This window comes from Rhinolophus sinicus, chromosome 15 (assembly GCF_057876585.1).
Source record: "Rhinolophus sinicus isolate RSI-liver-muscle chromosome 15, RSI-T2T, whole genome shotgun sequence".
NCBI lineage: Eukaryota > Metazoa > Chordata > Mammalia > Chiroptera > Rhinolophidae > Rhinolophus > Rhinolophus sinicus.
The window spans coordinates 105767640-105789892 of record NC_142515.1 but is presented as its reverse complement, the minus strand read 5'-3'; the positions used below and the strand labels follow the sequence as shown (position 1 = coordinate 105789892).

The 22253-nt window shown below is 44.2% G+C and overlaps 1 protein-coding gene across 2 annotated transcripts in view; it reads left to right on the top strand.

Annotated features, from left to right (window-relative positions):
• The window catches only part of EPHX2 (epoxide hydrolase 2), an 85022-nt gene that overhangs the window by 37165 nt on the left and 25604 nt on the right, over positions 1 to 22253 (top strand). For both annotated transcript variants that reach the window (XM_074338371.2, XM_019733129.3), the window contains 9 exons: positions 289 to 448; positions 1656 to 1846; positions 3326 to 3448; positions 6622 to 6696; positions 8095 to 8190; positions 8717 to 8795; positions 11466 to 11500; positions 16564 to 16590; positions 18812 to 18897. In XM_074338371.2, the coding sequence (XP_074194472.2) occupies positions 289 to 448; positions 1656 to 1846; positions 3326 to 3448; positions 6622 to 6696; positions 8095 to 8190; positions 8717 to 8795; positions 11466 to 11500; positions 16564 to 16590; positions 18812 to 18897 (872 nt within the window). The remainder of the gene's footprint in view (positions 1 to 288; positions 449 to 1655; positions 1847 to 3325; positions 3449 to 6621; positions 6697 to 8094; positions 8191 to 8716; positions 8796 to 11465; positions 11501 to 16563; positions 16591 to 18811; positions 18898 to 22253) is intronic.

Below are 22253 nucleotides of genomic sequence, written 5' to 3'. Positions count from 1 at the left end.
TTCTGAGGTCCTGGGGGTTAGGACTTTAACAAAAACGTAGGGAAGAGGGTACAATCAGCCCATAACATGGGCATTTGAGTGTTTTTCAGTGTGAAGCTCCTAGGGATAGTGCTGCTGTAAACATGTTTTCAGTGAACATATGTAGATAGACATTTCCATTGGGTAAGTGTCCAGGAGTGGAATTGCTAAACCACAGGGACTGCGTATGTTCAGATTTAGTAAATGCAGCCAAAAGCTTTTCCAAGTGGTTCTACCAACTGACAATCCCTCAACATTTTGCTTTTACAGTGGGTGTCGCTCATGGAAGGAGACTACAGGAAATACTCTGAGGAGTCTGGAATCTGCCTCCCTAAGAATTTCTCTGTGAATCAAATCTTTGGCAAGGCACTTTTGGCAAAAGAGATCAACCGCCCCATGCTTCAGGCAGCTCTCACTCTCAGAAAGAAGGGTAAGGATTCAATACTGGCCATTTTCTGACCCAACCACACCAGAACCCTTGGGAGGATTAGGTTAGAATACATCTAAATGTGTTTTGAGATCACAGGTCTTCGGGGCATTGATGGAAAGCTGTTTTTAAAACAGCCACAAAGTAAGTTTTACCAAATGGCAGAGGAAAAAAACAAAACAGCACTATCAGAAAAACTGGGAAAATGAACAAATTTTATTTAATAAAGTGATTTATGCCAGAGACTGCCTTGTGAGCAAAATTCTCTCCCTCTGAAGACACGAGTAATGACCCAACTTTTTGTCAAAGTGATTGAAAAAGAAGGCCTTTTAAGTAACTATGATTTTCTCAGCCTCTGGTTGTCAGAGTGATGAGCTACGAGCTGGCTAAATGGATTCCGATAGTGTCAAGTGGTCTACGACATGAGGTCATATTCATCCAATGTGCATTTATTTAGTGTCAGAGCCCAGCTCTTCTTCACAAGCATATTTGAAATCATTCCACTCAGTTATTAGTAGACTTACCTGCCTATGGCTTAGCCATATTTCTCACCCATATCGTATGGAAAGGGTCACCCATGCACTCATCTGTGTCCCATTTCCAGCATCTGATTCTTGCCCTTTCTGGTTAGGCAGAGAAAGCCAGGGGATAATGCTATCCCTATTTACGTTTTTCTAGTTCTGAAATGATAATACAGTCTTTGACAGCCAACACAGGTGTTTTGAAATGCAGTCAAGCAGAGTTTACAGTAACAGAGACTAGAAAGAGTACTGGAGTGGTAGTCTGAGGGCAGTGCTCTGGGGCCAGCTCGGCTCTGCCTTCACTGTGAGTTGGGCAGCTTGTCATGTGTCTGAGCTTCTGGTTTGCTCATCTGTAAAAGTGGGATGGTAAGATTTGATCGCCTACCACTAAGGTGGTGATGATCAGATGAACTAATGAACGTCACGACCTCTTGCTCTACAATCTCCATCTGGGCTTCTGAAAGCCCATAATGTACACAGTTAGCTCACTCTCATGTCTGTATCAGGAGGTGTTTAAGGGTAAAGATGATCCTTTTCCAGCTTGTCAGTGTAGAAACTAAGCATCCGGACACTGATGTGGGTGAGCAGAACCCCACTCGGCCCCCTCTTTGGGGACCGTTGTGTGACATCCAGAGCTTCTCAGAGCAAAGTTCTGTAGCTGGTCCATTCACTGGTGACTCCTTGCTCAGGATTTACAACGGGCATCCTCACCAACAACTATCTGGATGACAGCACCCAGAGAGGCCACCTGGCCCAGCTGATGGGTGAACTGAGGCCACACTTTGACTTCCTGATAGAGTCATGTCGGATTGGAATGGCCAAGCCTGATCCTCAGATCTACAGGTTCATGCTGGATACCTTGAAGGCCAGCCCCAATGAGGTACGTAGATGCTGCTTTTCAGTGGAGATGTTGTAATCAGGAAAAATTGAAAAGGAGTGAGCAGGTGGGAGATGCTGGGCCCTGACAAGACCATTCTAGGTCCAGTGGCAGGCTCCACTTCTCCAAGGCCAGGACTTCTAACAGACTTTTACCCATCCCTTCAGTCTAGAAAGTTTTACCAGCGGTGGGCATCTGTCCCCTCTCTATGGCTCTTACAGGACCTTGAGCAAAACAGGTATTGTTCAAAGCTCATAGGCCAGATGCCTCACACATAGACCCTGAAAGACGCTCTCAAGACCACAAGACTAGTTAGGATTACCCCACCAAAGAGTGAGCAGGAATGGACTCCAATATCGCAGCAGTCTCCTTTTAGGTCCCCCTGGACCCCTACATTCTGTTTTCATACTGTCTCTAGATGATTATTCTCAAACACTTTTTTCATTGTGTTCCCCTACTCTAATCTTCCAAAGGGTGATTGGACCAAGTTTAAATTCCTTTCCCTGACAATTCTGACCCCTTTTTATTGGCCCCACCTTAACCCACAACCTGATTGCATGAAACCCTGAGCTCCATCATTGGGAATCCATACCAGGCTCAGTCATACCAGGAACCTTTCTTTCACCTCTTAAACTTTGTTTCGCTCTTCTTAGCCCCTGGATTAAGCATTATAACGGAACTATAAATTTTAGAATGCATATAAATAAACATCTTTGCATTTATAGTTTTTGGGTTGGATGAGCTGCTTAGAAGTCTAGGCCTGCCCTAATCCAAAATTATAAATAAATGCACCCATGCTTTTTTCTACAACTCTTAAGGATTTATTTCCCTTTCTATTAAAATTTAAACCTTTGATCCATACAGAATTTATTTTGGGATAAGATATGAAGAAAGGGTCCACTTTTTTCCTTCAAACAGTTAAAATAATTAAATAGTCTTTTAAATATCTTTTCCCTCACTGATTAGACATGACACTTTTATTAGACACTAAATTGTCATTTGTATTTGGGTCTATTCCTCAACTCACTTCATTGATATGTCTGTTTCTTTTCTAGTACCAAACTTTTTTTTTTAACCTGTCATAGCTTCATAATGTGTTTTCTTATTTGCCCTTATTACAGTTCTTTCCCAGTCATTTTTCTTTTTGTCGATTCATACATGTTGATTTTCCTAGATGAATGTCAATGTCATCCTGATAATTTCAGATCCTTCTTTAATCTTCTCACAGTTTCAGAATTCAGGCTGAAACCAATAGGTGTATGTGGAAACGTGTATCTGTGCATTTATGTGATGCATATGTAATTAAATGTGTTTAATTTTAGAAGTAAACAGTTACGCGGAGAGAAAACTCATTCTTAATCTCACCATTGTAAAATAACCACCGTTGTCTACACTTGAACGTGTTTCTTTCTGGTATTATCCCTCGTGCATGGGGTTTGCTTTGGTAGAAGTGATGCTAGTGTCCATGTGATTTGCGTTCAGGTTGTTTTCTTGGATGACGTCGGGGCTAATCTGAAGCCGGCCCGTGACTTGGGAGTGGTCACCATCCTTGCCCGCAACACCAACACGGCCCTGCAAGAGCTGGAGAAAGTAACCGGGATGCAGGTAACTGTACACCTGTGCTGAGTCGCATTTCCGATCACTCTTCTGTGTTTAGGTGCAAAAGACAAAAAAAGTGAGAGGAGAACCTGATGTCTGGGGAGTTCCTCGCTCCAGGCATGGACTTCTTGGGCCGGAGTTCACTATCCATCGTGCCATCAGCGCGATGTCCTTGAACATCTTGTTTCTTTTTCTGCAGTCAATGAACAGAGGAATGATTCTCTGAGAGCAAAAATCTAAACTAGTCAGAGTGGGGGGCACCAAGACAAGAGTGGGGCTTTCAGAGCTACCCACTTTTGCTTTTTAGAGTAAATATTGAGAATGTAGCTGTAGGTCTTCCCCCGTGCAGGGAGGGGACACAGCCCTTACCTGGTCTCCCTGGTCATGCCGCTGGTGCTCAGGCATACTGGCTTGATTCCTCCTGGTTCATACCCTCATGGCAGATGGAAGGCTGGCTGGCTTTTAAGGAAAACCTCATGTGAAGGAGGATGGGATGCTCTTAATGAGGCCCCTGGGGCCTGTCTGGAAGTCAGCCTGCTCTGCCAGAGTTGAGCTTTTGCGTTTACCTGCGACCACCCATCCCACTAAAGTCCAGGAATGACAGTTATACAAACCTTATTATAGTAATGTTGTGCTTTGCTCAGGGTTGTCGGTGTAAGGGGAGAGGAGGGAGGAGGGAGCCCATACAGTTGACTGAGCTTCAGCTTGACTTGATGGACTTCAAAGGCGATGCAACCGTTTTCTCAAAGGGAACTGTATTCGTTTCCTCGGGCTGCCATAAAGTAGCACAGACGGGGTGGATGAGACAACAGTTTCACTAGGAAACTAGAAGCCCAAGACTAAGACGTCAGCAGCGTTGGTTCCTTCCGAGGCTTCTCTCCTTGACTTGTAGATGGCTACCTTCTCACATGGCCCTCCCCTGTGTGTCCTAATCTCTTCTTGTAAGGACACCACTCAGATTGGATTCTGCCACCAATCGTCCCACTCTAATTTAACCTTAATCACCTCTTTTAACCTTAATCACCTCTTTAAAGACCTTATCTCCAAATACAAGTGCACTCCGAGGTCCTAGGGGGTTAGGACTTCAACAGAAGGGGACACAGTTTAGTTCAGAACAATTGGCATTTTTGTCTGTAACAAATAAATAAAAATGTATGTCTGATAACTTTATAACCTTAAAGCATCTTGCCTAAGCTTGTTGTGTCCTACAAGCCTGGAAGTGTCACCCAGCAGAGAGAAAAACACCCAGACTTGGAATCGGAGCATCCGCCTGTTTGTCCCACTTACTAGGTTTGTCCCTTCATCACAGCTGAGCCACAGATACCTGTCCTGTAAAACTGGGAAAGTAAGCCATGTCTCACCTATCTTCTCAGGGGTCTGGGGAAGATATAAGGGAAAATGAAAAATCAATCCTTTGTAAACAGAGAAGGCATGATTCTTATCTCTCAGGAAGGCAGCGGGACCCAGTCATGAACGGGCTTTGTAAACTGTACAAACACACGGGAGAACCATTAGAGTAGGAAACCCACACCCTCTTCACCAAGGGAGTAGTGGGACATCCCTCGTATGTGACCAAGGAAGCCGGGGGCATATCAGAAGGGCCCCCAGGGACACTGGCCCTTGGTTGGTGTCTTGGCTCCCTTTGGCCAGACAAGGCTCATTGCCATTGGAGAGCACCACGCTGCCTTCTCCCCATCCTTCCCGCCACACCTGGGGTCCCCTCCAGACACTGCAGAGATGGGGGGGCTCCCCTTCTGTTGTCCCCTCTGAGGACACCGAGGCAGACTTGCCCATGTCTAGAAGGGAGGTGGGTTTCATAGTTTACTTCTCCCATTTTGGAGATCAGAATACTGGGCTGCGGTGGAAAGCTGCGTCGTCCTTAGGTGGTACGTGTGGGACTGAAGATGAGAAACCAAGCAGGAAGAGTCACTAACCTGTTGTTCCTCGTGAATAAATCACTTACAAGTGCTCAGCATCCTGTCCTCAGTCATTTCTGTCTCGAGGAAGCCAACGCTAATAAGTTACAGAAGCCCATTAAGGATGCTGTTCAGGAATTTTCCTGTTTACCTAAATGTCATACACAGATGGGTTATCTGAACCCCTGGGACTCCAGAGAACAGAATTGGGACCTGCAGGCAGAAGGTTACCAGCCGAATTGTGGCTGCTCGCCCTCAAATTCATCCGTTGAAGCCCTAACCCCCAGGACCTCAGAATGTGACTATATTTGTAGCTGGGGCCTTTGCAGAGGCAGTTAGGTAAAATGGGGTCGTGTGGGTGGGCCCTGATCCAACCTGACTGGTGTCCCTGTAAGAACAGGAAATTAGGGCACAGACACACACAGAGGGAAAGCCATGTGAGGACCCACCAAGAAGGTAGCCATCTTCAAGCCAAGGAGAGAGGTCTCAGGAGGGACCAACGCTGCCAACACTTTCTTAGATTTCCAGCTTCCAGAATTGTGAGAAAATACATTTCTGTTGTTTCAGTTGCCCAGTCTATGGCACATTGTTATGGCAGCTCTAACAGACTAATGCAAAGGCACAGAGAGTTTGATTTAGGCTGACTTGAAGGAGAAACCCTTCAATAGAGCCATACAGTGATGGGATGGCTGCTCTGTGAACTCTGTGTCCCCGCGTTAGCCTGGGCGACCATGTGAGGAACTGCCGTAGAGAAGAATTACATTAATTAAAGCCCCAAGTCTCAGTGTTTTAGAGCAAGTGCTATTTATTTCTTGCTTATGTAAAGTTGGTGCTAGCCTGGGGCTTTGCTTCCTGCAGCCATTCAAGGACCCAGGTTGATGGAGGAGCCACCATCTTCTATCTGTGGTTTCCAAGGTCACACAGGACACTCAGCTGGAAATTGGGGTGAAAGAGAATGCGGAGGATTATGTGGGGATTTTCATGGGCCAGGGGGACAGGCCATAGTCTTCTCTGCATTTGGTTGGTCAGAACTCAGTCATGGGACTCCATGGAATTGAAAGTGGGGAACCATGTGCCTGAGGGAAGAGGATAAAGGCTTGGTCAGTCCCTGATAGGATTCAGGAGACCACAGCAGAGGTGATCTGTGGGCTGTCTTCTGGAGCCAGTACTCTGGAGTTTTATAAACTTTGAGAACTTTTCATGAAAGGAAGCTGCAGCCACCTCTCTCACTATACCTCTCCCTGTATCTCTCCTGCTTTCCAGCTTCTGGAAACTGCAGCTCCTCTCCCAACCCCGTGTAAGCCAAGTGACATGAGCCATGGGTATGTGCCAATTAAGGTAAGTAAACACACTGTCTCTCGGTCAGCTGAGTACTCTAACCAGGTTGCTTAAAATGACTCGCAGAGACATTTGTTCAATATGAAGGGTAATTGAATACCGTTTACAGGGAAATAATTTTTTCCACAAGTGTCATTCCTCAAAAATAAACAGAAGACGTGGACCATGCCTCAGGATATACAAAGCAGTGTGACTGATGTAGCCAGACTCCCAGAGAACAACAGGGCCTTGGGAAGCCCAAGGGTGCCAGCGTGTGTCCATGTTCTGGGGAGAACATTTGTTCACCCAGTCAGTATTTATTCAGCGCTTCCTTTGTGTCAGGCACGGGCCAGGTACAAGGGATGCAGTGAAGAACAAGACAGCCCTGTCCTCAAGGAACCGGCATCAAAGATAAAGAGAGGGAAATGGTCATTAAAATGCCCAGAGGTCAGGGCTGTGGCAAGGCCCAAGGCCACATGCCAAATGGTCCCGACTCCTGACCTGATCACGATATAGTGCAGGGCTTTAGTTCTTTTGCTGACACCCCACCCACTCTAATGGTCAGAGGAGGCTTATTACTGTCACAGACAACCCCAGCTTTCAGTGGCTTAATGCCAAGTCTGTTACTTCCTGCAGCACAGTCCAGTGTGGGTTAGGAATGGGCCCTGTCCATGCAATCAGTCAAGCACCCAGGCTCCTTCCTTCTGCTGGCTCCACCTTCCTCAAGACCCAATCCATTCAGGAGCATGTAGGAAAAGAGAGGGAGGACCAAGCGGGGGAGGCCCCCAGCTGTAGCACACATTTTTTTCCACTTACATGCCATTGGCCAGAACTCAGTCACATGGCGACACCCACTGCAAGGAAGTGGGGGGACGTCTGGATAATGCCACCTTGTGCCAGGGAGAAAAGCAGAACAGATACTGAGCCCTAGCACCCTCGGACACACCCATGGAACCCAGAAAGGATAAGAAATGTAGCAAAGCGTGAAAAAAGTTTCATATTCAAGAGATAAACTGCCTTTAACGAACTAATGGTATTCTGCATGTTAGCATAAATATTATGCTCTGCACAAACTCAGCCTCCAGTTTTAAATATTGAAAACATGACAAACTGCACTAGAAAGTAACAGTATGAGGGCCTTTTAGGGAGGAGGTAAAGTTACTTTGTTCTGTTTTGTTTTCCGACATTATAATCTTTTCAGGCTTCTTACTTCACAGTGACAGCCACCTGTTTTTACTGTACAGTTTGGCCAGTTGTCTCTTCTCAGACATCTTCTCTCATTGGGGTCTTAGGCTGAGAAAGCTGGGTCATGCAATACCTAGTAATATACTGAAATGACCCGGACGGTCTGCAGAGAAGGGGCCTGATTCGGCCAGCCTGGGGCTCTGGTCACTTCCTGCTCACCTCTGTCTTCTACAGCCTGGAGTGCATCTACATTTTGTGGAGTTGGGCTCTGGCCCTGCCGTGTGCCTCTGCCATGGATTTCCTGAGAGCTGGTTCTCTTGGAGGTACCAGGTAATGGAAACTGGGGGAAGGTGTGCCCCAGTCAGGGTGAGGTGAGGGGAAAGTCTAGATGGCGTGGCCCCGCCTGAATGTAATTAAGAAGCCGAAACTTTACAATGGAGCCTCGTCTTCAAAATATGACCACGATATTTCAGGCATGTTGGGGCCAGAGTTTAGACCTCAGAGCTGTGCTAGCCCATGTGCCACCTTTGCAGATTAAACAGCAGAAGGCTTCTTCAAGATATTCTATGTCACCTGGGAAGTCTCTGTAATGCTTATTGAAATCTGCAAGGCCTTTGTTAAGAAAGGTGCTCTCTGAGATGTGGCATTCGCTGAGTGTACAAACCCTGTCGCCGTCCATGGTGGCCCCATCCTGGTAGGCTAGTTCTGGCCCCATGGTGAACATACCAGCTAGTGCCATGTGGCACTTTAGAGTGAACCATTTGCAAGAATAGGGGGATAAAATAAGCAAAGAGGGAGGGTCAGCCAAACACTGATGAGACCACACTGGAGTGTGTTTGAATTGTTTGTTTTCTAGATCCCAGCTCTTGCCCAGGCGGGTTTCCGGGTGCTAGCTGTTGACATGAAAGGCTATGGAGAGTCATCTGCTCCTCCTGGTGGGTTAGCTCTCTTATAGCTGTCCTCCTCTGGTCATCTTTCTAACTATCTGAGCTCTCTAACTGCACTGTCTTCCCCTGGTCCCAGCTCAGAGCAAGCAGTGCTTCAAGGGGGTCTTACTTTGCCCCACCCCTCTCCTGCAGTGTCCTCTGTCTATGCAGTTTGGGTCCCAATGTCTGTGCTCCTCATACTCTGAATGAATACAAAAATCCCAAAGGCCTGTGCTCCTGCTGGTTGGCAGGGTTGTAGAGTACAGGATGTGTCATACAGCGCCAGTACTTTTTTCATCTTGCAGAGCTGAAACCCTGTACCTATTAAACACTTACTCCCCCATCTTCTTCCCCCAGCCCCTGGCTACCACCCTCTGCTTTCTGTTTCTATGAATCTGACAACTCTAGGTACCTCATATAAGTGGATCATACAGTATTTCTCTTTTTGTGACTGGCTTACTGCAGTTAGCATAACGTCTTCAAGGTCCATCCATGTTATAGCATGTGTCACCATTTCCTTCCTTTTCAAGGGTAAATAATACTACATTGTATGGATATGCCACATTTGTTTATCCATTCATCCATTGGTGGACACTTGGGTTACCTCCACCTTCTGGCTATTGTGAATAATGCTGCTATGAACGTAGGTGTACAAATATCTGTTGGAGTCTCTCTTAAATTTTTGGGGGTATATACCCAGAAGTAGAATTGCTAGATCATATGGTAACTTCTAGGCCAAATTCTTAACTGAGCACCTAAGGATTCCAGTGGGAGCCTATCCAAGGATAGGTGTCAGGGGGCCTCTGAACCCCTGAGACCATGTGTGGGTTTATGAGCATTTTCCTGGGAGAGGGAAGTCCATTGTTTTGATCAGTTTCTGAGGGCTTCTCAGCCACAAACTGTTAAGAACCCCCCAATATGGAGGCAAGGATGTGAAGCGAACAGATGTGCCGCAGAACTCCTGGTCCCTCCAAGTGTCAGCGACGCTGTTAGCAGTGGTGGCTTAGCAAGCCAAGCCCGCTGCTCAGCACCCCTTTTCTGACCTGCCTCCCCCATAGTCGCATCAAGCCTGCTGTGTTGTTCGAGGCCAGCTGACATGGACTTGGGCTCTTGGTCACTCAGGGGGCTACCATCCAGGCCACTCAGCCTGTCAGAGCAAGGGAGTGCCTCCATAATTGTCCCCTAAATGTCATGCTGTCGACTCAGCAGCTGCTTACTCTCTTGAATGATGCAGCAGCATTTTAGACAAGAGGAAAGCCTTCAGTTCAAACATCCAGGAAAGGCACCTGAGGTGTTTTTTTTAATTTAATTATTAAAATGTTTATTTTTATTCATCTATACCCTAATCTTCCCTAAATCCCCTAGGCATAACTTAGTGACATAATTTTTATCATTCAAACTAGAACACTATTAAAAGTAAAAGAGACACTATTAGCAGTAACACACATAAACTGAAACTGTCCTGAACAAACTGGGACTTAGCGTTTTACCTTAATTATAACTCTTTTTTAAAGAAAATCATAATTTACATGTTAACTATCATTGAAGATTATGTATAATGTGAATTCTAAAGCCAAGCATAATGTTTGGAACACCTACACATACAGTTCAGATCACGTGTATAAGTTTTGTATTTGTTAATAGATTTTGAGTAGCAAATTGTTTTCCCTTAAAATGTTGAAGCCTTTGTCCCACTGTTTTCTAGCTTCTCCTGTTGCGATTAAGGAGTCCCATGCCATTCTGATCCACAGCCTTTCTATGTGACCATTTGTGTTTTGTTCCCCCTTACCCTTAACACTTATCAGATCTTTTCTTTATCTGTTGCGTTCTAAAATTGTATGATATTGTGCTATGATGTGGTCTTTTTTCATCTACGTTGCTGATTACATTTATTTTTCCATTCTTGGAACTTTTCTTCAATTATATCTGATATTTTCTTCTTCTGTTATTCTTTCTTTCTTTTTTCTTTCTGAAATTACTATTATTGTTAAAATGCTCATACAATCCCAAACAAACTACAGATTCAATGCAATCTCTATCAAAATCCCAGTGGTGATTTTTGTTTTATAAAAATAGGAAAAACAATTCTACAGTTCATTGTAGATCCACAAAAAAACCCCCAAAGAGTCAAATCAATCTTGAAAAAGAACAAAGCTGGAGAACTCACACTTCCTGATTTCAGAATATATTACAAAGCTACAGTAATCAAAACAGCATGGTACTGGCATAAAGACAGACATATAGACCAATGGAACAGAATAGCCCAGAAATAAATCCACGCATGTACAGTCAACTCATCTTCAACAAGAGTGCCAAGAACACACAATAGGAAAAGGACAGTTTCTTCAACAAATAGGGCTGGGAAAACTGGATATTCACATGCGAAAGAATGAAATTGGACCCTTATCTTACACCATACACAAAAAACTCAAAATGGATTAGACTTAAACTTAAGACTTGAAACTAAAACTAGAAGAAAACATAGGGGGAAAACTTTATAACATTGGTCTTGGCAATGACTTAAATCACTAAAATCACAGGCAACAAAAACAAAAATAAACAAGGGACTACATCAATCTAAGAATTTAGTAAGATTTTTCCCCTCTTTGGCAAACGAGCCCTTTTAGTCTGTTACTTTTAATCACGCGAATTAAATTTATTTTTTATTTTTTATTGCAGAAATAGAAGAATATTCCATGGAAGTGTTATGCAAGGTAAGAAGGATCTTTGGGTAACATCTGTAACATCTTTTCCGTTCTGCTGTTTTCACTGATATAAGCCAGAAGTGTGGGTATTCCTTTAAAGCCTAGCAAAGCAGCATTTCACAGTATTTGGGTATAAATTCTTACTGAAAGTTGAAACGGCATTTCAGAATACCAGCCAACATTTGCTGTATATGAAAAATGTGTCCCTAAAAAAACCTGGATATGAATGTCCACAGCAGCATTATTCCTAACAATGCTAAAAAGTAGAAACAACCCAAATATCCATCACCTGACAAATGAATAAACAAAATGTAACATGTCCGTATAATGAAATGTTATTCAGCGATAAAGAGGCATGAATACTGATGCATGCTTCAGTAGGAATGAACCCTGAAAACTTTATGCTAAGATAAACCAGTAACAAAAGGCCACATATTGTGTAATTCCATTGATTTGGAATATCCAGAATAGGCAAATCCATACAGATAGAAATTAAATTCTTGGTTGCCAAGGGCTTGGGGGGGGGGGGGGGGGGCAGAGGGAGTGGGGAGTGACTGCTAATGGGTACAGGGTTTCTTTTTAGTGTGATGAAAATGTCTGTTCATAACTCTGTGACAACACTAAAAACAACTGAATTGTACATTTTCAAAGGGTGAATTTTATGGTATATGAGTCAGATTAATAAAGTTGTTATTTTTAAAAAAATCATCAGTACAATATTTTAATGTAAAATTTTATTTAAAATAACCTTGTACTTGTCAACATACGGTTACAAAAAAACTCAATGAGGGTCCTTAATACTTCTTACCCTCAGGTACCCACAACAACTTTTTTCCCAGTGACAGTTCCCAAATATAATTAAAACTCTTTCTTCTCAACCACAATTCCCCAAATCTGTGTGCTAGTTCATCATACAACTGTTACTTGTTTTAACATGGGTACTTTAAGGAACCAGAAACCTATTCTCTGTATGTGTGTAGTCTTAGGATTCCAAATTAGGAATGTTGGAATGCTACAAAGCAATAATGTCCTCTAAAGTTCATTAATGTCGGGAGACTTGTCTACACTCAGTTGTCCCTTTCCTTGTGTGTGACCTTGGGTAAGTCATTTAACTTAAGTAGGTCATACTGTCAGGTATAAAATACAGTTCATACTCTCCAAAACCCCTCCTGATCTGAGCATGATTCTCAGTTTGTGGGATGTGGAAATAACACTGAACTAATCTCCAGCCTCTCGGTGGTTAATTGGAAAGTGAAAAGATGTGGCCTGCAGGCAATCAAGCAGGATGCTTCATCCATGGTGTGCAGACCCTCTGGGGTCCATGAACTCCTGGCGACATTTGCAGAAATTGAGGCAAAAGTGCCCATGAGTATTTTCCTGGGAGAGGACCCATAGTTTCCATCAGATACTTGGAGAGATCTGAAGAGACAGACGAATCCCTGTAGGTTGGGGACAGGGGTGGGAAATACACATATTACAACGTAGTCTGTCTTCTGTCCCCTTTCTTTTTGAAGTTCCCTGAGATGAGTTGTTTTGTCTACTTTGATCAATGCTGTATCCCAGTCCTGAAACAGAAGCATCAGGCCCATAGTTGGCTCAAAGTGAATTTTAATGGGAGGGTAGATGGTATAAGTGAGGGAGCTCGTTAGGTTGTGTGTTGGTAATGGAGCGATTTGGGAGGGAAGAAATGGAAGAGCAGGTGCTTCTTACTGGCAGGATGAGGGGCTTGTGATGTATCGAAGTGTCGTCATTCCACTCCTCTTGTCTGGCCATATGGCAAAGTGCAGCTAGTGGAAAGTTTTCCAATAGGTGGTTACGTGGGTAGGACCCTGAGAATGTCTGTGGATCCAGGCCTTTCTTTCTGGAAACTGTTTCCCTAGGACCTGCGATCTTCCAGGGAGCTGTGAGAGTAAGGCCATTGCTTAGTAGAGATGAGATTTTGGATCCCCAGGAGCAGTACAAGATTCTGGCTGCCCTGGAATTATTGATCTCGATTCCACTTTGGCCTCTAAGTTGCTGAAAAGTGGCTGAAAAGCAACAGCCACTCCGGTCTTTGTAGCTGGACCAAGGTTCTGCACTTCACACCCTTTTGAGATCCAGAACCTTGAGGACTGTCTCTTACATCAGATAGTCTGTTGGTTCTTAGATCTTCACTGAAAACCTCGTGTGTGCTGCCCACTTTGATAGGCATATTAGGGAATTTCTAGGAAACCCTCAGCTGAATTCCTCATTAGAGCTTATATTAATTCCCTAGGGCTGCCGTAACAAAATCCCATAGACTGGGTTCCTTTAGCAACAGAATCTTATTTTCTCTGAGTTCTGGAGGCTGGAAGTCCAATATCAGGATGCCAGCATGGTCAGGCTCTGGTGAGGACCCCCCACACACCCCTAGCTTTTTGGTGACCGTCTTCTTGCTGTATCTTCACATGGCAGGGAGAGAGGGAGCTCTTTGGTATCTCTTCTCATAAGGACACTAATTCTACTGGATCAGGGCCCCACCCTCATGACCTCATTTAACCTTAATGACTTCTGTAAAGACCCTACCTTCAAAAATAGTCACACTGGGGGTTAGTGCTTTAACATGAAGTTTGAGGGACACAAACTTTCAGCACATAACAGGATTAAAAAGGCCTCTTGACACCATCCGATAATTGTTCCCCTCTCTTTGAAGGGAAAGATGAAAATAAACCAATGAAGTAATTACACCAATACTCTGTGCCTCCATCTTAAAAAATAAATTGTGTGGGGGGTGGGGGGTGGTAGATGAGGGGAAGGGGGATCAAATATATGGTGATGGAAGGAGAACTGACTCTGGGTGATGAACACACAATGGGATTTATAGATGATGTAATACAGAATTGTACACCTGAAATCTATGTAATTTTACTAGCAATTGTCACCCCAATAAGTTAAAAAATAAATAAATAAAAATAAATAAATAAAGACTATAATGAGACAAAAAAAATTTTTTTTAATTAAAAAAAATTAAAAATAAAATAAATTGTGTGTATTTTAACCAGTGGAACCTGTCATCCATGCTTTTTAAAATGTCACTGTTGGGGAGCAGTAAGGGACTTGCCCATTGCTCTCCCCCTTCCCCCCGCCCGGTCCCCAAGCGAGGCTGTCACCGGGGCTCTGGGTATTGAGGGCAGGTGTGGGGAAGGGGTAGCGAAAGGAATTAGAACACCTTTAACACGCTTTCGCCTAGGAGCCATCACTGGATGTAGGCAGACTTCTGTGTCTTCCCCTTTCCCCAAAACAGAGTCAGCCATATTGATAACTTCCCCCAGCAGAACTGAGGCCTGCGTGGGGACTATGTGAACTCTTTTTGATGCTCTTTGGGCAGAGAATACAAGGGCTACGGGAGAGCCCTTTGTCTTATCTCTGTCTCCTGCTGTCCTGAGATTTCCATCTCCTTGCTTAATGTAGAAGGACTGAAAAATAGACTTACTTTAGGGAAGAAAAAAAAATTGTCCTTCATTTTGGAAGCACCTTCGAGCAATAGGTGACTGAAATATAATGACATATATTTTCTAAGTCTTCAAATTCTTGCAGGCATAATCTCCACAGCTCTCAGTGAGGGCACTTGTCTGGAAAATAAAAAACAGATTAGGATGACTTCTCAATTGTTAGGAAGAGGAGAGACTTCAAGAGGCTGGAAAATATTTAAAATAAAGTTGTTGGTCTACATAGTCAAAAAGAATGGCTTGGCATGTTTTGATTGTGAATTTTTGAAATCAGATAGACCTGGAATCGGTCCCAGTTCTGGTACTACCAGCCGTGTGGTCTTGGTGGCACCAGTTAAACCATTGAAGCCTCAGTTTCCTCATCCGTAGAGTGGAAATAGCCACTTGCTCCCTGTAGCTCCCTGTGAGGGAAAGGAAATGGTGAAAGTGAGGAGCATTGCACACAGCAACCTGTTGCTGAGTGAGGGCTCCATAAATGCAGCGCTACAGACTTTTTATTATGACAAGAAGAGTTCCCTCACATTGTTGGCTCAGGTGAATAAATAAGGGGTGGTGTTGATAAGTTTGATGGGAGTCTTTTAGGAAGAGTGGGGCTGGGAAACAAGAAAGCCCGTGTGGCTTTCTGCAGGGGCTGAATGGCCTGTCGGGTCTGTGATTCATTCCCTCCATATATTCACTGTCTCCAACCCTCCACCCCTTTCCAGTAGGGTTCCCCTGCTTGCTCATTTTGCATGTGCCCAGTACAATTGCCTCAGCCCCCATTCTAGGTGACCCTTCATCTCCAACTCCAGAACCTCCAAATGTGACTACATTTGGAGCTACTTCTCACACATCTCAGAGACTTTCTTCACACTCTGTGGTTGCTGGCCAGCGTGGCCTGGTGTCTGTATCTGTGTTGGGGGGAGGGACAGGAGGTTACCAACCTGGGGCAAGACAAGCAGCCATACCTCTCCAGAACAGTTTTCTTCCCTTTTCTCCCTCCAGGGAAAAGCCATGGTGTTTGTCTTACAATGAATATGGCCCAGTAAGGATGTATACTAACATACCCTGAGTAATTGATTCTGCATGTTTGGAGGCGACCTGGTTTCTGTGAGGAGGCTGGAAAGGGAAGGGAGATAACTCGAAAGCTGGTGAAATGATGGAATGTCCTGTTAGTGTGCTCAGGCTGCCATAACAAAGTACCAAAGACTGAGTGTCTAAAACAACAGAAATGTATTCTCTCGCCGTTCTGGAGGCTAGAAGTCAGAGATGAAGCAGCCAGTATGGTTTCATCTGAGGCTTCTAGATGAGGCCTGTAGATGGCCTCCGTGTCTTCACGTGGTCTTTCCTCTGTACACGTCTGTGTCCAAATCCTCTTTTTAAAATAAGGACACGTCATATTGGATTAGGGCCCAACCTAGTGACCTCTTTTTAACTTGATCACCTCATTAATGACCCTGTCTTCAAATATAGTCACATTCTGAGGTCCTGGGAGTTAGGCCTTCAACATATGGATTTTAGGGAGATACAATTCAGTCCGTCACAAGGCAGACACAGTAATCCTAATCTTGAAGCAGCGGAGGTAGGTGGATACAATTTCTGATTTGTGTGTGTGTTTTCCCATAGGATATGGTCACCTTTCTGGATAAGTTGGTAAGTAATAATTTTGAGCTGATCTCTTTGGAGAATCCTGTTGGGGCCTGGTAATTAGACAAGATGTAAGGCTTTGAAGGTATCAGCTGTTGGGGCCTTGCAAGGCATAGCAAGGGCAGGCAAAGGCCCTCTTTGGAGCCCTGGGAGGTGGGGTGGTTGGTCAGCATGGGTTGCAAAGATGGAGAAGGCAAAGTATTAGGAGAACATTGTAGACAAGTGTGTTTTGGGTTTTGTTTCATGAAAAGTGTCTCCCAGGGAATAGGATACCTATGTTGATTTGAGTTCAGAAGTTTGGAAATATCCTGTAGGCTAATGTTTCACAACTTTTTAAACCTTGCATTTCTTTTGAAATCTCTAAAAGTGAATGCCTTCATTTAACATTATTTGGAATGTTGAACTCAAGCCAGATCAACAACGGTGATCTATGAATATGCGTCTGCAGAGCACACGTACTATTCCTGACATTGCAAGTGGGTAGCACCCTTGTCCCTGTCCTCAGTTAGGCTATGGCGCAGAATGAAAACACTGCAGCATGGACTGGGGCGGGGGGTGGGTGCAGGGAGGGCAGGGAGGGCTAAGCCAGGACAGTGACAGTGGAGGGGTAGCTAGAGAGAACCTCAAAACAACAGGATTTCAAACAAACAAAACAGAAAAGGCAGTGGGATTAATCACCTGTTATTGCATGTGAGTCCAGAATCTCAGATGACTAAGGTGTTCCAGTTCAACAGCCAGGCACTCGTTAAATGAGGTAAAGATGTCATAGTCCCTGGAATTGGTGTTGGAACTCTTGAGTATGCTGGGGACAGCGAAGGACATGGCCCAGTGTGGTCGCCCCAGTCGTGATGCTATAATGGCCTGTCTAGAAGATTTCCCACTGGCTGAGAACGTCTCATTCTGATTACTGAAAGGGTCTCTGTGGTTGCTGGCCAACTGGGTCAGGTGTCTATCCCTGGGCCAGTCCTTCTGGGACACAAAGCAAGGAGGCTGGGCCAACTACCGATGAGGTGGTCACCCACCACCTGGAGGAGGTAATTGGAGCCATTGGAGTGGACGAGTTCCCCCACGACAGGCCTGAGGGCTGAGCCATGAAATTGTCACATAAGAGGTGTAGGAGGGAGTAGACTCAGTAAAGTAAGAGCCTGGAAAGCACAGTGTCACAGGCGCCGAAGGACGGAGGTGTCAAAAGAAATGTCTGATGCTGCAGAACAGGCAGAAGAGTGAAAACCGAGAGGGAATAAAACCTCTTATTAGTGATTATTAGCCTTTAAGAGGGAAGTTTCCATGGACTCAGGGGTAGAAAGGAGTAAGCCAGACTGCAGGGATTAAGATGGTCGTTGGAGAGACGTGGCGTAGAGACTGTGATAAGGGGGAAACACACAGGAGACCGAAGTATGGCAGGAAGCTGAGTCAGGAACCGCGATTCTAGATGGCGGTAAGGCGGGAGAAGAACTGAAAGGCCCTAATGTGGCTGAACGGGGCGAGCAGGGTAGGGTAGAAGAGAGAGCCCAATTTTTGGGTGGGGAGACCTGGGTCTGAATTACGGTTCCACCGCTTACCATCCGTGCGGCCTTGGGCCAGTCACCGAGCTGCTGTGAGCCTGTCTTCCCATTGGTAAAATGTGTATTAGAAGGTTACCGGGGGAAAAATAAAAAAGGTTTACTGGAATAATTCCAGGTAATGGATGTAAACACTTAGCCCAGTGCCTGAGACAGAGTAGGTGTTGAGTAAACAGGAGCTGTTGTCATAGTTGGCAGCCGCAGATGAAAGGAAGGTGCAGCTAGAGAGGGAGAGATTCAAGATGGCTTTGAGGTTTTAGTGCTTAGCTAAGGCGGGAAGGTCCCCAAAGCATGGGGCGTTGAATCATAATCACTCAGGGAAAGAGGAACATAGATCACGGGAAGGTAGGTCATACTGACTTTCAGACAAAAGGGAGAAAAAGAGCTGAAACAAATTTTGTTTCGAGGGGAGGTAGAGAGGGAGAAGGAATCTGTGGGCCGTGGTCTCAGTCTTCTAAGAAGATTTAAAAGGCCAGTCATTTGTGTGGGAGGTATAGGGGGTGGGTGTGTGTGGAAACGGGGGCTTCAAGAGGGTGGACATTCGGAGTAGCTTCTGCGTGATCAATGGAGGAGCCCAAAAGTGTTACTGCTGAGGGTTGGGCCTCAGGCGAGCACAGGCCCCAGAAACCTGACCACATTCAGCTGCCTTCTTTATCCTTCACTAGGGCATCTCTCAAGCGGTGTTCATTGGCCACGACTGGGGAGGCATGCTGGTGTGGAACATGGCTCTCTTCTACCCTGAGAGAGTGAGGTAATTAGGCTGTGGGCCTCAAGAATTTGTGTGATTCTCATTAGACTGAATTCCCATTAGAATCCTTCCTTGGGTCTGAACCCCCGAAAACTTCTTGAAAACAAATAGGTTATCTGAGAAGGTACCAATTTAGCTCCTTGGGACTCATTGATACATGAACAAAGAGGGCTTAAGGAACTAATGTCTTAGGAAGTGGGACTTATCCCAGTTACTGGTAATGGGACAAATAATTCAGGGCCAGAGTATTCAGTGGGCATGCAGAGGAATGATGGTAGACTTTGAGGGGAGTGGGTGAGGCAGCATGGGTGTCAGATTCGTAGAATTAAGCACCAGGAGAAACCTTAGCCCTGGGTGGGGAGTCAGAAAAATGTGGCTTCCAATTTTGCCCTGAACTGGCTGTGTGACAAATCAGTTCACCCACTGGGCCTTGGTTTCCTCAACCACAAAGTGGTAATGTTAACTCCTACCCGACTTACACAACCAGCTAAATGCTGTACAGATGTCAGGTTAGAATGGCGTTTCATGATCAATCACATCATTCATAATCATTTGTAGAATGGCATTTCAGGGCACCAGCGGGATCTTTCAGATGACAGGTTTTGAACCCAGAGAGTCAAGTGGTCTTTCCACCTACACCCCATTTGACCTGGTAACCAAAATGAAAGCCTGTCTGACCTCCCATTTCAACCTGGGATCTTAGCAGATTAAATAAACATCGTGTGCCGTATACATCTATGTTCTCTAAATAATCCAATTACTTTTTGTTGGGCTAAGTTTATAAGAACAGTAACACTGGAAAACTTGGTTCACCTCAACCCCAGCTCAAACGGTAGCGTGGGATCAAAGACTAAGAAGAATAATACATTTCCTAAAATATTTTTTAAAATTTTGCCTCTTGTTCTTCGGATCTCTTTAGCTTTTCTCCCTATTCTCTCTCTCACTAAAAGCAACCTACAAGCTGGATTCTTAAGAACTGGGTTCACCAAAAAGTAACTCCATAAACGATTAGATGGTTCTTGAAGAGAACAAAAGGACGTAGAGCAACAAGCTATAGGGTTTACTTTGAAGGATGTAAAACACCTCATCGTTGTTTTATTTAACTGAATCTGTCTCTCCTCTGTGAGAATGTAAAAATATTTAACATGAGCCAGGTGAAGTTGTGCCCAGGATAACATCAGATCTAAGACATGCAAGCATGCTGTGGTTTCCCATTTCCTCTTCTCATTGTTCTGTTTCCATCCCGGCTTCCTTAGTTCTGGTAGTGCGTGCTCCTTCCGCAGCTGCTTTCATCAAAGCAGCCCTGCTACTGCATTCCTGGGAGGGCGGAGGAAGCCGGAACCCTCTCCCCGGTTGTCTGTCCATGATGGGGCATAGCATCTCTGGGCATAGGCACATCTGTTATTTAGGAATATTGTTAGCAACACTGATCTCCACCTTTCTAGCCAGATCATGAACGAAAGAAAGTCCACTTTTAACGGGGAATACTTCTTTGAATCCTTGGTTTTGGCTTTCTACTGAGATAGGCTTTCTACTGAGATAGGAACCTATTTAATATAGGGTCAACTCACTTGTTTCGTCAACAGTACCCTTTTATAGTCTCTCTGTACCTCTGTCTCTGTAATCTCTCTGGAGATTCTGCTCCTGAAAGGTTTAGCTTTTTCTACTCTTAATGCAGTTGGCAGCGGCATTAAATACTATCATCTCATTTAGTAATGACAATTTTTTTTTATCTGTGGAATAAACTATATATCAAGGTGATTTATTAAAAAAAACCTATTCTGCTCAGAGTAGTTAGGAAAAGCTAGAATTTCTTGATTTGTGATTTAAGTAATGCTTAAAAATGGGTTCAGTATGGTAACATTAGAAACCTGTAGGCATCAATATAACATTTTATACCCAAAACTGTAATGGCTGTTGAACTTTTGAAATGTGTCCAGCTCAAATTGAGATTACTATGAGTGGAAAAACCTTTCAGATTTCAAAGACTTAGTACTAAAACAAGAATGTAAATTAACAATTTTAAATTAATATTTAATTAACATTAAATATTAAATAATATTTTAAATTAACCACCCCTATTTCTTTTTATTTGTTTTAATATGGCTACTAGAAACTTTAAAATTATATATGTGGCTTGCAGTTCTATTGGTTGGCACTGGCTAAACCTCACCATTCCTCTCCCTGATGATTTCATTTACCCTAATTATCCCATTTCACCTATTTTATATCTCTTCCAAATAGTCTCTCCTCTCTACTTCTCACCTGGGAAGAAGTTTCCTTAGGGTAAGAATGGGATGCAGAATCCATTACTGACCAACCAGACTAACTGTAGTCCTCGTTAGCTCCTGTCAACTCTGCCTTCATGTGGACTCTCAAATCCACCCCTCTCTTTTACCCCTATTGCTGCCATCCTATTTCCTTTAGGGTGACTAACGCAATCGTCTGCTGACCATCTCCCTGCTTCTGGTTTCCCTCTCTGCATCCATGTGAAACATCACTGCTTGATACATCACTTCCTGACCACAACTTAAATATATTCACACCTCTTCTCAGAAGCCCTCCTGGTTTTCTGCAGCATCAAGTCCAGGCTCAGGGCCCTTCATGTTCAGGCTCCCACTTGCCTTTCTGGCTTTATTTGCCAAGATGCCCCATTAAATGATTGGCCTGTAACTACATAGATCCCTGGCTCCATAAAACTCAACCACAAGCTTTATGCCCTTCTAGAAATTCCTCATGCTACCTCATGGTCTTTCCCTTACAGGTACCATTTCCCCTCCCCGACTCTCTTCCACCGTTAAAAGCCAAGTTCAAATGCTCTTTTTTCATCAGGTCTTCCATGATGCCCAAACCCAGACACTTTATTTCCCTGAACTCGCACAGTATTTTGTGCCGTTCTTGTGGCTCATATCACAGTCTATCTCATAATAAAGTCATGGATATATTTGTCTATCCTCCCTTATTAAATTATAATAAGCTCCTTGAGTGTTAATTTTATATTTTGTCTCCCCTAGTATATAGCATGGAATTACACTCAATACAGAGGAGATACAGTGAGTGAAGGAAGAAAAGAAAAACAATGAATGCTAAAAACTAGGGAGAGATTATAGTGTCCACATATTCTAGTCAAGGTTGATATATTGTGTGTGTGTGTGTGTGTGTGTGTGTGTGTGTGTGTGTGTGTGTGTAAAGCAACTAGGTGAGAAATACTGCAGTATAATGGGGGAAAAACTACTGGGTTTGCAGTCAAGAAATTTAAGTGATCCCATTCTCCCACACGGCTAGTGTGACATCTTGTACACATCACTTTCCCACTCTAAGCTTTGGTTTGACATGTAAGGTCCTCTTTGGTTCTTGCA